General features: G+C 38.8%; 1 protein-coding gene across 3 annotated transcripts in view; it reads left to right on the forward strand.

Moving 5' to 3' along the window:
* LOC110675422 (mediator of RNA polymerase II transcription subunit 13) overlaps positions 1 to 15,854 on the forward strand; it is a 102,072-nt gene that overhangs the window by 26,044 nt on the left and 60,174 nt on the right. For all 3 annotated transcript variants that reach the window (XM_021840391.1, XM_021840392.1, XM_021840393.1), the window contains exon 2: positions 4,822 to 5,149. In XM_021840391.1, coding sequence (XP_021696083.1) covers positions 4,822 to 5,149 — 328 coding nt within the window. The remainder of the gene's footprint in view (positions 1 to 4,821; positions 5,150 to 15,854) is intronic.

Here is a 15,854-nt window from a genome sequence, read left to right on the forward strand (position 1 = left end):
ATACTTCCACTCATCAGAGGACTACCGAAGATTCGCAAACCAGGAGAGGTATTGCGAGAGATCATTTCGACAGAGGGATCCCCCAGTCATAAGCTCAGTCATTCCCTTCAAAGCTCTTCCCCACTTGATCGGTTCAAAATGATTGGGATTTCTCCCAAAAACTATTAAAAGTCAGGAAACATCGAGAATGTTGAGATGATGGCGTTTTTCGATGTAGCGGCTCTGCTCCATAGCGCTCCTGAATCTTTCCAAAAAAACAGTCTTTGGATTACCAAGAAGACGGTTGCAGCATGATGCTATGAAAGATCAAAAAATGTTTGAGCTTGGCAAGGTTGTACATGAACGAGAACTACTTTCAATTAAGATGGTATTTCAACAAGCAGACGAAAGGACCCGTTTTTGTGCGAGATATTCTTTGGAAAATAATTTGAAGAATCAAGGAGTATTATCGGACTAATAGTAAAGAAACGCTGATGGCATAACCAGTCTTCTCAAGAGAGAGGACCTACCCAGAATTATAATACATCAAGTTCAAACACGGGACTATGAATATTAGACCTGTTCACTTTTCGAAAAAAGTTCTCCGAATCTCCGTGCCGCGTCAAATTCCGAACTTATTTATCAAAACAAGTTATCTGTCCAAAAATTAGCCAAATCCATAAAGTTTTAGAGGTGTATCAAATCGATTTTGTGTTTTTATGGACCGTTCTACACAAAGGGATGACGTCCAATTTTTTCACTATGGAATTTGACAGCTGAGCTGCTTGAGCTTATCGGGAGCATAATTTATACTCCAGAATCAAATTCCACTCACAAACGTATATTATTCGGATGTTTACCTCTTCCTACGAGAGAAAACAGTACAAAACGCATTGAGCGCAACGAAATCTGCTATAGCTGTTTGATAGTAATGAGCTACAGAAAAGCCAATGTTTCTTGGATAATCTAACCATAGATAACAGACAAAAAAATGAAGTGTGAATCAATTTATTCAGAACTAGTGGTCCCAGCAAACTTCGTCTTGCCATCAAGTAGGCTGTTGAAAAACGCCACGTCCCATACAAAATGACAGTTATATTCACTCTCGTTTTTTCGTCTTTCCCGGTGTATATTTTGAGTTTCTAAAACACACGAACACATCGGAACACTTCAAGAACCTAACTGTGAAAGAATCATTCAAATCCGATGACCCGTTCTTAAGCCATTTCGTGACATGCAAACACCATTCCATTTTTATTTATATAGATGAAACGCAAGTAATGCGTTGAATATGGGTGCCGTGATTCATTTACCCACATTCGCATCAGCAACTTTGTTTGGGTAAGCTCCGCCATCGTTTTATAAGAGGCAACAGAAAAAGATCCTCGTGGCAATCCCTTGGTTCTACAGGAATGCCATCATGAAACACCAAAATTACTTTGAAAATGATTCGAAAATAAAACTAGCCTTTTGCTAACACCAATGACCTATCACTTTGTCCAAGACACTAGGGTGTTTTGACCGCTTCTTCATTATGCTTTTAAGGTAATTATTCCAAAAATATCGAAAAAAGCAGTATATGTTTCCAGTTTGACACATGAATTCCAATAAAAATCTTATTATATTGTGTATCCAATTCATCTATCTATTTCTTCCAAATATTACAAACATATTGTTCATACATCATTTTTATGTAGGAATCGATTTTCAATGTGAAATAATTGAAAATGTATCACTCTATACCCTAATTTCTCAAAGGATTGTCAACAAGATTGCAGTCTATGAAAACCTCAATTACCCATGATTTAGACGTCATATCTTTAAACCCTACAGAGTTCATCACCATCGGCTCAAAATAGAGTGAATGATAAGGTTTGCGCCTGAGGATTAGAAAACCCACTGTTCTAATACAAGAGCCAATTTTTTTTTCTTCATACCAATCAAGCTAACGTTTGTAATTATTTAACCTAATTTGGAACATATTCTTCGAGTTTTTTTTATTTCACTCACATGGAATGAAATCTTTTGTTTCTCAATAGAACACCGTTCTCAAAAAGGATTCTACAGCAAGAATTATATTGTAATATGCAAGGGCAACTGTAAGTGATGACTCAAGTTTAATCAGCGTAGCAACAGCCTTGAGAACTAGAGCCCACCCCAAAACGCCCAGCAACGAGGAAGCATTTATTGAGTACTAATTACGTAATGAGTGAACCAGCATCGTACTGAAAACCGAAAAGATGCTAATAATTATAATCTATAAACCATCGCACTTATGACCAATCACCAAATTGCATGAAGGGGTGGGTGGATGACCTTATGATACAAAACTTGTAGTATATTCATACAAAAAGCGTTACAAGGGGGTGGATGCCGAAAATGCAGTTATGAAATATGTGAATGAGCCCTACCCACACATTGTTAAAACCGTTCAAAAAACTTTCATGTTTGGCATGTATTACTCAAAATACCAAAATACCCAGTAGTAATGTTCATTCACTAATTAGTCATGATATGCTACGATTACTGTTGATTATGTCAAAAAAAAGATGAATGTACTTGAACCGAGGACCTTCTGATCCTTATGCCCAAACATCTACTTTAAGACGATGGTGATGGACTATAGGGTTCAAATATATGACGTTTAAATCATGGGTAAATGTGATTTTCACACAGTGTACTCGTGTTGGCAACCCTATGAGATTTAAGGGTGTAGAGTGATACACTTTCAATTATTTCGCAGTTAAAATCAATTCCCACATGAAAATGATGCTTGAACGATATGTTCGTTACACTTAGATAAAATAGGAATACAAAAAAAATATGATTTTTATCGGAATTTGTATGGCAAACTGGAAAAATATATTGCTTTTTTCGAGATCAAAACACCCTAGTGTCTTCGGCAAAGTGATAGGCTATTGCGTTAGCAAAAAACTAGTGGTATTTTCGAATAATTTTCAATGATATTTTTAGGTTTCAGGAATGCATTTTGGTGAAAAGGTCCAATAAACCACAACATCGATTTGATACACCAAACAATAAACTTTACCGAATTGACTCATGTTTGTATAGATAACTTGTTTTGATAAATATTTAAATATGGATTTTAATGTGGCAAGGGTACCTTAGAAAAAGCGAACAGGTCTAATGAATATGTTCTTTGGACGGCAAGTGTCAAGCAAAGGAAAAAGTTTTGTCATGACGTTTTTTGTTTTACATTTTTGAAAAAGGACCGGTATGTCAGCTATCAATAGTAGACGGAGAATTGACCAACGATGGCTATTCGGTTGAGTTAATTTAAAACCCATGAGTTCGTATAACATAGTTAACATCTGCTCAGTTCAATCATGGTTAGAGAATGTTTGTGATGGGTGATGAGAACATTATGTAGTGAAAAATTAAATTTGAAGGAAAATAGTATTTTAGGTGTTTTTAGTTGAAGAACCTATGGGCCTCCCTTAGCCGAGTGGTTAGAGTTTGCAGCTACAAAGCAAAGCCATGTTGAAGGTGATTTTTTCGTAATCGAAATTTTGTTGACTTCCCTGGGCATAAAGAATGATCGTTTCTGCAACACGATATACGAATGCGAAAATGGCAACTTTGGCAAAGAAAGCTCTCAGTTAATAACTGTGGAAGCAAAGGTAAACACTAATCTGAGAGCAGGCTCTGTCCCAGTGAGGAGGTAATGCCAAGAAAGGAGGCTACACGAGAATCGACGAACGACGAAAAGCGGGTTTCCTCAAGTACGGCAGTTATTTACCTTTTGCCGTCTCCCGCCAGGCCCTTCTACCCAGTACACCCATGTCATTCCGGTTTCACCCTATTCGGGCCCAACGACGACAGTCAGTGGCTCTTTTTGCTTGCATTACTAATACATGAACAAATAACCACCACCGCAACACCCCAACGAAGACAACGACGACAACCGGCCTGATTTGGTCTGCTGGTTGTGCTGGCCGCTCTACTGCTGTTCGCCTCGAAGCACCATGAGAGATGAAAACAACAAAAAGCGAACATTCACCACCACTAGGGTTCCTCATCCCGGTGCGGCCGTGGTCGATGCCTCCCTATTAGGCAGCTTTCCCGTGGAGGTATTTGAGATCGCATACGACGACGAGGTGGGAAATAACGCACACTTTCGACCTTATGTACCGTAGATTCCGCTGTGCTCAAACGTAGATACACAGAAACAGAACTGCTGCACGTGTGGCTTCATTGAGCGCATCGCGCAAAGCCCCGTTCCGGATTCGTATTGGGCAGTCAGTGGGTGCGACCTGCACCAGCATCAATCACTTCATCATCTAATGACCGCCGCAGTTCAGTTGCGTCGCAGGAAACCATGATTATGTGAAGGCTAGCCTGCCTGCTTGGATGTTTTGGATTTCCCTGCGGAAAAAGCGTTATTTCGATTAAAGGAACATTAGCATTTTCACGACTGCGAAATAGCGGAGCATATAGCGAGACTAAACAACAGCCCGGTCGATGACTTCCAGCGTTGATTGGGGGGATGCTCGGCGCCTCCTCAGCCAGCAGAAGCAGTAGGAAATTACGAACAGCTTTTGCAGGTGACTGAAACGGGTGCGAAAGAGAATCACGTGAACGACGCTTCAGAGGGGATATAGCCTACTGCGGATCTCCACAGCAATTTTCGAAAAATGTACATAACCAATGGACTATTTTATATAAGCTTTTGCTTTCCCAACGTTATTTTTTCATCACTGACTAGACGAACTCGGCCGGAATGTCAGCGACAGACTGTTTTGCCCGCTTGGCGAAAATTGCTTTCATCATTCCCATCAACGCAAACTAATCGATCACTGCTATTTTTTCCTTTTTTTTCAGACCGATCTGTGCGGTATCAAATGGCGTAAGTTGGTACAGGGTGAACGACCGAACGCGTCCAGCTATCCGCTGGACGATCCGGTCCTACGGTCCTACTCGAAATGCCTCGAGGTGGACATTCTGTGCGTGTGGCGGCGGGTGGCCGCCCCCAAGCCCGCCGAACAGGACCAGAATGTGTTTGAAATGAGCATGCCGGGTCCGGTGACGGGCGGGTCGGTCATCCATCCGCCACTGTCGCTGACGGCTGCCAAAGAGCTTTGGATTTTCTGGTACGGCGAGGAGCCGGATCTAACGGAACTGGTCGATCCCGAGCTGCTGAAGTCTTCCGGTAAGTGGGAAAATGCTATGACTTTTACACCTATGCTTTGTAATATGTATTAAAAGATATCGCAAATGACTTCCCCAAACAATCAAATTAAGTATATTTTCCATCTACTCGTTGTGGTTGGTAGTTGCGTTTAACCCCTTCAATTGGGTTCGCTTTCTTGTCGAAGCGTTATCAGTTTGTTCAAGCTGTTGTTGATAGCAATCTATCGGAAAGTCAGTGGTGGTTTATCAACTTTCATTTCGCTTTCGTTGTGCTTTCTCAAGCGATATAAACGCGGTTTTGGCACATCGATAGACTCTTTATTCGTAGCCACAGAAGCGCCACCAAATTATGTCGGAGCGCGATAAACCGCGATAAGGGAGGATAAGAGCTGTTGCTGGAATATGTGTTTTTGTCTACTACATTAATTTGCGGCCTGCGTTGTTTGGTTTGAATGGTGATAGTCTTTTCAATTTAGCTTCGCAAATAATGCAACGCTGCTTAATTGGGTCGGTCTATCGCTCTTTGTAATATTATCGCTGCAAGTTATTGGAATCCCGATGAAATGCATGTTGATCAGTTTTGATTGATTGATTTAGGATCTGTGGCTTTTAATTTGTCATATGATCCGATCACAACAATCATACCTTTCTTCTTTTCTCCCAAGCTAACACATATTTCATTCCACATATAAGTTACGTACAATTGTTCGTTGAGAATATGCTAGTATTCTTTACACCCTTTTCCTTTTTAATTATGGAATCTTCCATGGCTCAGTAGTTAAAGTAGAGCCGCTATACAATATCATGCTGAAGAACAGAATGTTTTCAGCTTTTCTGACCGTAATGAATCCTGTTATGTTTTTTGACTGCATCAACACATACTAATGTATGACTGATAACTTTTTCAAAGACAACACTCCATGATTTACTGTGGATAGCTCATAAATCATAGCCTGTGCTCCTAATGGAACGTAATACGAAAGATATTTTCTTGATTATCCGTGGCCTGAGAAAGTAGATGAAAGAGCCTTCATAAACTATTTTTGCGTCATATTCCTGTCGTTGGTATAGTGCGAACATTGGCCCCATACAAGGCGAACTTTGGCCCCCATTATGTGGCTGAGGTTCGCATTTGACTTGTAATGCTAAATATGATATTTCTTGAAATACAAATGAAACATTTAAATTCTCGCACATCGTTTTGAAGGTAGGTATAATCTGTCTTACAAGCCGCAGCATAACTGCTTTCAATTCAATATATATCTATGAAAAGTTAGGTGCGAACCTTTGCCCCGCAATACTCTAAGCAATTAAGGTGAGATTGAGAGGTACTATTTACCTGAAAAATCTGCTCTTGATTCTCATTATAAATTAAGAATTTTAAAATCGTTTGATTTGCAAAGAATTCAATAGATATGCTGTCAGAAACTCCTTTAAGATTTTCTCTCGAAATTGCTCCAGTAATGTTGCTACAAGTGTTAACACAAATTTCAGTGGGTGTCTGTACCAGTACCAGGTAGTAGTTATGGGTTGAGAAATAAAAAAATGTCTTAAAATAAGGCAAGCTCGCTTTTTCATATCTAAAGATGTCATTCGAAAGCTTTTCTGTACTACACACTTTTGTTTTTGCACGAGCTCGGATGTGCGAATCTCGGTTTTTCAATTTTAACCGACATTCAGCTAAGAAATCACCAGGTTGCTTATGAAACATGATTTACTGGATCTATGCTTTTATTTCCTGAGATCTAGTTAAATTTGTTTGACGACTAACTGGGCTGTATGAATCTTGGTAAAAACTAGCCATGATGTGGCATTCTAAATTATGTATATATTCCATGTAACGATTAATCTCTGAAGATTTATCTATAAACCTGAGCATTGTGATCCATTGGAGATTCCTCCATGCATGTTCCAAGGGTTCTTCCGGGGATCGCTGCATACTAATTCTGAAAATCACATTGAAAATAATCGACGAATCCCTCCAGGGACTTCAATTGATATTTCTTCAGCAATTCCTGTAGAAGATAATATTTCTGGGAATTCCTACAATATTTCTATCATATTAATAGTGACAGATCGATGTGTTATATTCTGCTTGCACAACAATCCGTATAATGTACACAAAAAATCAGTGCTCGATTATACAATACCGACAAGAACTTCTCTAAGGATGATTAAGACTGTTTCCAGAGATTTCTTCAGGAATTCATCGAAAAGTTCCGCCAGTAATTAATGCAAGATTTTCGTTATAGAAGTTCCTTTTGAGAAATTCTTCCATGGATTTCTACAGGAACTTCTCTATGGATTCTTTCATAAATTCTTCGGAGTATTCTTATGGAACGTCTTCAGGCATGACTGAAATTTACCGTGGATTTTTCCGATAATTGCTTTGTGTATTCCATCTGAAATTGCTCTAGAGAATGCTTCAAGGATTCCCCTACGTTTTTTTTTTCAAATATTCAACCAAGAATTTCTGTATTAGCTGCACAATGGATTCTTCTAAGAATTGTCAAAAAATGTCATATCCCATTTTCTCCGGGTATTTTGTAATGAAAGTAATTTTTTTAGGTTTTTTTCGGACAGAGATTTCGAATTGATTCTACAGCTTCTTCAGAATCCTTCTGAGTCATGAAAGCAACAAGTTACTGTTGAAGTATTTATTGAATATAGTAAGCTGAAATTAGAATCCTTAAATTGTCCAAGTTTGTCCAAAAACCAAAAGATGTTGCACAAAGCTATTGTGTAATAAATCTACTCAAATGGACCCACCATCAGCATTTCTTTCCAGCGATGGTGCATCCTACCTTCTTCATTTTCCTACGTTGTTGTCCGAGCAAAATGCAAAGAAACGAAACCAGTCCACCAACCCGCAAACCATCCAACTACAATCCAAAAACCACATTCCAGAATTTGCAATCACAAATTTTTGCACGCTTCTTCAACTCTTCAGCCACGCGCTTCAATCTCTCGCTCACTATTGATGATAACTCTTACATAGGGGGTAATATTCCCCAACCCCCGGGTATCGATTTGGGTTCTCTCCATTCTGGAGCGCACACGGATAGCAATGTACAGAAGGAGCGAGTAGAACAACGCGTGCTGAGCATGAATCCTTTTTCCAAGGCGCGCATGTGTCCTCCACGAAAGCATGTCTGGCAGGTTTGTCGTTTACAGACCGACAACGACGACGACCGGCTTCGGCTATGTTGACGTTGGCAACCGCTCACGCGACCTTCCCGGATTAGGTACTTGATGCTTTGGCTCTCATCGCGAAAGCAATCTCCGATTCCGTTTCGCGCTCCCTCGTGGGAGTCTCAGTGCAATTCGAGCATCTCTGTCTGTCTGTGGATGCGAGAGAGTCGCGGGAAGTTCAATGCACAGGGAGCGAATCCAAGCTCCGGACAGCAGCAACAACTTCATCATCATTAATGCTTGACTTTTTCCTTGTAGAATGGTATTGGAGGTGCCTACAATTTGGGGTTTCTCATCGTAGCGGCCGGTGTGTTTGGGGATGGACGAAACAACAGTATCGTTACTGATGGTATGCAGGGCTAGTAGCAGGTCTCTTTATATAGACTTGCTCACTATTTCAATACAAGTCTCTAGTGTTTAGCAAAATGGTCTTCAAAGTCACCTTTTTCCACTTCTGTCTGCAGTAAAAACTGGTGTGGAATTCTTGAGTTTGTTCCACAGATTCCTACAATAATGGTTCTTATCTATTTGATGAAAGGAAGCATAGCATAGGAAAAACCATAATTGATGAAGTCTTAAACGTTATTCGCCTTGAAATGGATACTTAGATAAATCTATATAAATAAAAATAGAATGATGTTTGTATGTCACGAAATGGTTATTGGATTTTGAATTTTTTCATTTAGATATGATCCTGCATGTTGTCGCTTCTAACCGCCGAACGTAACGCCGCTTGAATTGCCTTCGATTTAGTTGAAAATTTGAACGTTTCTCAGTTATTTAAATCACCTGCGCTATTCGATCAAGCCGTTGAAACCTCTCCATCGAATATTTTGGTGATATTTGAAGTTTACGTCGTGATATTTGTGCGTAATCGATATTCTAGAATCGGGTTTTGGTTAAAAGTACAGTGGCTGCCATTCCCGCTTCAACATGGATGAAGAAAAAAATTGCAAAAAGTGCTCTCTGAGAATCAATTTCAAAGCCGACCTCTATACCGTTTGCGAAGGATATTGTGCCGGCTTCTTCCATGCTAGCTGCGTTGGATTGATTGAAGATGTGTTGTGTTTGTTGTCCTCGTCTAACATTATATGGATGTGTGACAAGTGTATGAGCAAGTTTCGGAAATTGAGAGATGAAATTCACTATGATCCTGCCAATGATGCGACCAGCGTAAACAAGACTGTAGCTGACGAAGTAAAACTCCTGAAAACAGTTGTGGCTGGAATTCAACACACGTTGTCGAGTATCGTAAATGCAGCATCTAACAACGAAAAATCACCTCTACATTCGACTCCGATGTCAATGCATTCAAGCAAACTTTTTGATGGAACCGATGCATACGTATTAAACGTAGAGAGTAATGATAATAGAACCGAAACAAATGAAGATGAGTTCTCGTTATTTCTAACAAATATCGATGTGAGTGCTACCGAACGGGACATTCGTATGATGGTCACTCGTGCACTGAACATTCTTGAACCCGAGCACATCGAAGTTGTAAAACTGGTGTCTAAATGGAATCTCAGGCAGTCATGGGATTATATTTCTTTCAAAGTGAATTTGAATAGAAAGTGGAAATCCCGCGCAATGAATCCAACTACTTGGCCAAAAAGTATCAAATTTAGAGAATTTGTTAATTCGGATAGACAAAACGAAACATGGAAACCATTATGATTTATATATGTTCAAATTGTTCTATTTTAAATGTTTGATTGCTCGATCCTGAATGATGTAAAGATTATTTGTAGCTCTAAGATGTGAAGAAATGTAGATGGCTGTGTTGTTATGTTTTCTTTGAAGTAGTCTAAAATGCATTTGTGTGTCAATGATGTGTTATGAATTGCATATAAAATGGATTGTATTTAATGTTTTTAGTTTTAAGTCATTCAATAAGACCTAAGTGGTCAGTTGAATTATCTGAATAAATAAATAAATAAATAAATAAATAAATAAATAAAACTGAAGTGTTTGTGTGTATAAAAAGCTCAGGATATTCACCGGGAAAGTTAGAAAAAACAGGAGTGAACGGAGCAGCCAGTTTTGTATGGGACGTTTCATGACGTTTTTCAGCAGCCTACTTGATAGCAAGACGAAGTTTGCCGGGACCACTAAATTCGTTCAAAAAATCCTACAGTAATTGCTCGAGGAGTTCCTACACGGGTAGTATTGCAATTTTAGGGAAAAATTTCCGTTTTACGGTTCAACGAAAAGCTACCGCAGCAATCACATCACTTGTAAATCATCAGTAGGCTTCAATGATACCTGGGATACCGTCTTGATGATTGTTGTTTATTGCTTTTTTCCATAGCGTTTTGTCTTTCAAGCATACTATGATTGAATTGTTTGTTTCAATGATAGAATGATTTCGAAGCCTGCGGTAGAACTTTGACAGCTGCGGTAGAACTCTGCGGCTACCGCAAACCGGAAATTTTGTTTAATAACCGTAATAATCAGTATTCCATAATCATGATTCGTCGTCATGATTCGGTCGTGTTGAATTTGATGGTGACCGATAGGAATGCTTAGTGTTATAACTCTGTATGTTGAGTCATGATTATGACTCCAAAAATCATTATTTCTAGTTCAATTTATGAATTTCTCGACTTGTTTATCATGATTTTAGAATCAGATTTTTAACAGTGTATAGTGTTTTTTTTCATTGATTTTTCCAGTCATTTTCATAGGAATTGATTCATGAAATACGTCAGGGATTATTTTTCGCCAAATCTATTAGAAACTGTTTTGCACGAATTGCTGTTTTTTTTTTCAACCAGGAATTCGTCATGAAGCTTCTTCTGTACTTTTCTGCAGAGATTTCGTTTGGGATTCCTCCAGCATATCATCCAGAGATTTTTCCTGCAGTCTCTTCCAAAGATTCATTGAGTAATTTTTCCATTAATTTTTTTATGGGTTCTTTAAAAGCTTATATAAGATAAGCTCGATATTCGCATGTACTTTTTCAAATTGAAGACTTTGCAAAACATTTTTTATTCTGTGCGGTTCTGCTAATATCAGTAAAATCTATTAAAAATACCAGGATCCAGTAAAAAATACTAAGTTTATTCATTTAGTGTCTCAAATCAGAAAATGCTATAATGTACAGTAAGTAATGGAAATCGTATAGTTGAGATTTTTAAAATTCTAAAGACTTTGAATTGAAATAAATGGTGTCGTGTATATTTTTTAGCTTGACTCCTCTGGTGGGAGTAGTATGCTGAAATTAATTTTTATGAATTAAAGAAAAAATACAGAAAAAGTTTTTGAAAAATGTATCCTGCTTGAGGGGCAAGTGAAAAGTTTGTCATTTTGAACAATGAATTGAAAAACTAACAGTTATATTTACGATTTTTATTAACTTTAATACATAAAGAGTAAACACTAAATCAATCTCTAATGACTAACTTTTCACTTGCCCCACGTGATTGAAAAATTGACGGTGTTTTGATTTTAATTATTTTAGGTTTACGTCAAATTAATTCCAAAACTTTTTTTATTTTAGTTTGAAACTGTGTAAGTGTTGGTTATTTTATGTTGTGAGAGTCACCATGTTTAGCGTTTTTAGAATTTAATTTGTCAAATGTCAGGAAAACTTGTACTTCGTTATGTTTTCACCGTTCAAACTCCCGAGCAGCCTTAGATATACTCCACCACCCTAGACTACTCTACGCAGCCACTTACCCACCGCAGTGAATAAACCCACCACCAGAGGGCTTGGTTACCATCTTCTGGGTAGTCTTGAGGGGTGGCGTAATGGGGTCGTTGAGTTCATGGAGAGGGCAATGACCGAGCAACGAGGTCAGGAACCGCAAGACAGTCGACGACTCCTTAATTCCTTCACTTGCCCAGAGTTCGTCGACTGAAATAGTCAACAGTTAAAGGCTATACCAAAAAGTTTAAAGTGAAGAATTGAAAAGGATAGAGAGAAGAAAGGGAGTTAAGACGTTGAAGAAGTGAAGGCGAAGTGGACTGCACCTGACGGCATATTTTTCCATGCAGAACCCCGCCGTTTTAAAATACCATTTGTAGACCGTCCCTGCGGTGTCCCGGTGTCCATCTGGGTAACATTCCGGCAACGAACCCGCCGAAGGCCTATCCGTTACCATATCGGCAGGACCAGGACACGCAGTGGATCTACAGTCAAATGCTGTTTTTCCATACAAAATGCCCAAGTTTGGGGTGCTGTATCTCAGCTTCTGGTAGTCGGAATTAGCTGAAATTTGGATGACGAACTACAAATATCTTGAAATGTTGCCTGTGAGGGAATTATTACATTGCAATCATTTTACAAAGAGTTTTAGAGGGTTGTTCAAAGACAAAAGTAAGTAACCGCGAGACTTTGTAATTTAATTATAAAACGGTAAGTCGTGGAAAGTTGGTGTGTGACTTTAGGAAAAAAGGCTGTTATCCGTTGTCTGACAAAATTATAATTTCCTTAAAGAATTTTCGGGAAAAGTTTTCTAGAATTTATCGGGAAGAACCTAATAATGTATTGACAAAATTCTGGAGTTTTTCTTAAAAGTATCCTCAGAGCAATTTCTGGTTGAAATATTGAAGAAATACTGATTTTTTTAAGTAAAACACTTGAGAAATTTCTGAGTAATCTTGAGACAAATTACTGGTTGAATTTTTCAAGAGCTCCTAGGCGAAAATGTTAAAGAAAATCTTAGCCCTAAGATAAATTTCATGAAGGCTGAAAACTTGATTGACAAATTTCTGGAATAAACTGTGGAGGAATTCTCTGAAGAAGTTTCTGTAGTAATTTTTTGAGATATTCTTGGGATAATTTCTGATTGAATTCGTTGAGGAACCTTGAACGACAATCTTGGGAGGATGCTCGTGATAAAAAATCACTGAAACTAGGAGTTGTCTTCAAAGTAATGTGTCAAGGAAATTTTGAGAAAATACTTAAATTGCATACTGTTCAAATGTCTGGAAAAAAATAATGAAAAATACATAGAGTAATATTTAGCGTCAAGTTACGAGGAATCTAAAATGACATTCTTAGAGGTTTTGTGAGGAATTTTAATTAAAATATTTTAAAAGTTTTTTCGGGTCTATGTCCGTTCTCTTTTGAGTTCTTGTTCAGTCTCTTCTTGGTCTTTTTTGGTCTCTTAAGTTCATATTTAAGACACTTGGTCGTCACCAGCCCTGTGGTATGCAATCATTATGCATGCTCGAGTTTCGTTCGCTGCTTCATACAGTGGAAATGCACCAAACGTTCAAAACAAGCGTCCTCCAGAACCATTGGGACAGCTAAACTTCTGCTGGACGTGTGTGATAGGACGGTGGTATTGATTTTTCCATTTATACCATGGAACCGAATAAAACGAGCAATGTTTTCGCACCCACCACTCGGAAGGTCGGACCAAAAAAGCAGCCAAGCGCCAACGCTATGCAATGCAATTGTGCGTTTTTGCGTCATCTATATTTGCATGTACATTGCACAGCCAGCGAAACACGTTGTTGGCTGAGAAATGACGCGAATCACAATGCAACAGCAGAGGAGGGGTATCGAAGCTAAACGTGATAAATTATACCGGCTGCTGCGTGAAAGAGGATCATCAATCGCAGTTCGAACGTCACCGGTTGTACTTATAGTGTGGGAATGCTACCATCATCGGTGCACAAAAGGATTGTAAAACTTTGAGAGTGTCTATTATGGCAATTAACGGGTTCTATTCGATCTATATCACTGTGCTCAAAAAGCTTTAATTTATTTGAGCGTTCATTTTCTAAAAAAATTGTAAGAGAATTTATTGGAAGTGTTCCGCCAGAATCCGAAAAAAATCTACATTAAGGAATTGAGGCCTTCCTTAGCTTATCCGATTGATAAAGTCGGCGGCTACAAAGCAAAGCTATGCTGAAGGTGTCTGGGTTCGATTCCCGATCGGTCGAGTATCTTTTAGTTATGGAAATTTCTTTGACTTCCCTAGGCATAGAGTATCGCCACACGATATACGGATGTTAAAATGGTAACTTTGGCAAAGGAAGCTCTCAGTTAATAACTGTGGAAGTGCTCACATGGACATTAAGCTGAGAAGCAGATTCTGTCCCAGTTAAGACGTAATGCCAAGAAGAAGAATATATTAAGGAACTGTAAAAATAATGAGAAATACCAAATGTAAAGCGATATCATTATGTTCACGAAAGACTAAAAGTATGATTGAACTGTAAAAAAATCAAAAAGCAGCATTACAAAAACTTAAAAGTTCTATATAACCTGGAACAAAAAATTACTTTCAAGAAAGTAGTTGATTGCAGCAGAGTAACATCAAATCATTTGGTTTCGTAACTAAAAATTGGGTCATGCATCATTGATTTATAGAAGCCCCAACATCAATTTGGCACAAAACATTCTGCATTAAAGTTTCCATAACATTTCAGTACACATACAAATGCCTTCACTGTTCACAGCAAAATCGATACCCCACCTCCGCAGCGTCATTAATTTCACTCACAGTAAAACACCCAAATCGGTGCGTTTATTGCATGTTTATTGCCAGGCAAAGCATCCACACGAGACCTGTCTTCTCTGCCTCGAAAGACACCCGATCCTTTCATCGGATAGGCCACGAGCCACTTCCACTTGGGTACGGGGTGGCATTATGTCATAAATACCAATACCTAGCCTAAATCCGGACTCTTGAGGGTTGCTGCAGATTCGAGTTTGGCTACGGCTAGGAAAATTCTCGAACCAAGAGCCGCCTCTCGGTCAGGACCAACCAAGCTGGTGCAGAGCAAAGCGCAAAGCTTCACCGTTTGTTGTCGGTCGGTCCGGTCGTCAGCATGCACTAAACCGAGACCGAGAAAGGCAAAAACTTGACCTGGAGTGGGTGGAACGAACGTGCTGGCCGGCACATAGACGAATGTTGCCTGCTGCTGCGCTGGGTCGTTCCATACCAAGTGTCCACAAAAAACCTGCAAAGGTGTAATCGACCATCACCGATTTGAGCTAAATTTTGGTCAAATGTTGATTCACTTGATATGTACGAAAAGTCAAATTTGTATGCATATCGGACCACCCCTCGGCCTATGGGACCACTTCCCATGATTGTAAATTTGATTTTTTTATCTTTATTAGAGATTTTCATCCAGAGGCTGGTTCATCTCTTTGTAAATTTGACAAAAATCCCAAATTTTGCTTATAATCTTAAATTTATATCTACGAAACTATCAGATATAGAGAATATTACATATATTTGGCAACACTACAACTTAATATTAAACTCGTTACTTTCAAATATAATATGAAATTACAAGAGCTTTCAATCTACCTATTTCATGTTTTCTTAGCTTGATATTATTTTCCATAATTCAATTAAAATATAATCTGGCAACACTGTTGTATAAAATTTGGGCTTTTTTGCATGTTTAAAATTAAATAACATGAAGTTGGTGATGGTACTGTGGCCACTTGGTATGGAACGACCCTGCTGCTGTTGGCATAGTGAGGTTACTGCTAGGGTCAGAGAAGCCCTACATAATGGCTAATATTGTATAGGCGCTGTTTCACCGATCGTCAGTTGGAG

This window comes from Aedes aegypti, chromosome 2, assembly GCF_002204515.2.
Source record: "Aedes aegypti strain LVP_AGWG chromosome 2, AaegL5.0 Primary Assembly, whole genome shotgun sequence".
NCBI lineage: Eukaryota > Metazoa > Arthropoda > Insecta > Diptera > Culicidae > Aedes > Aedes aegypti.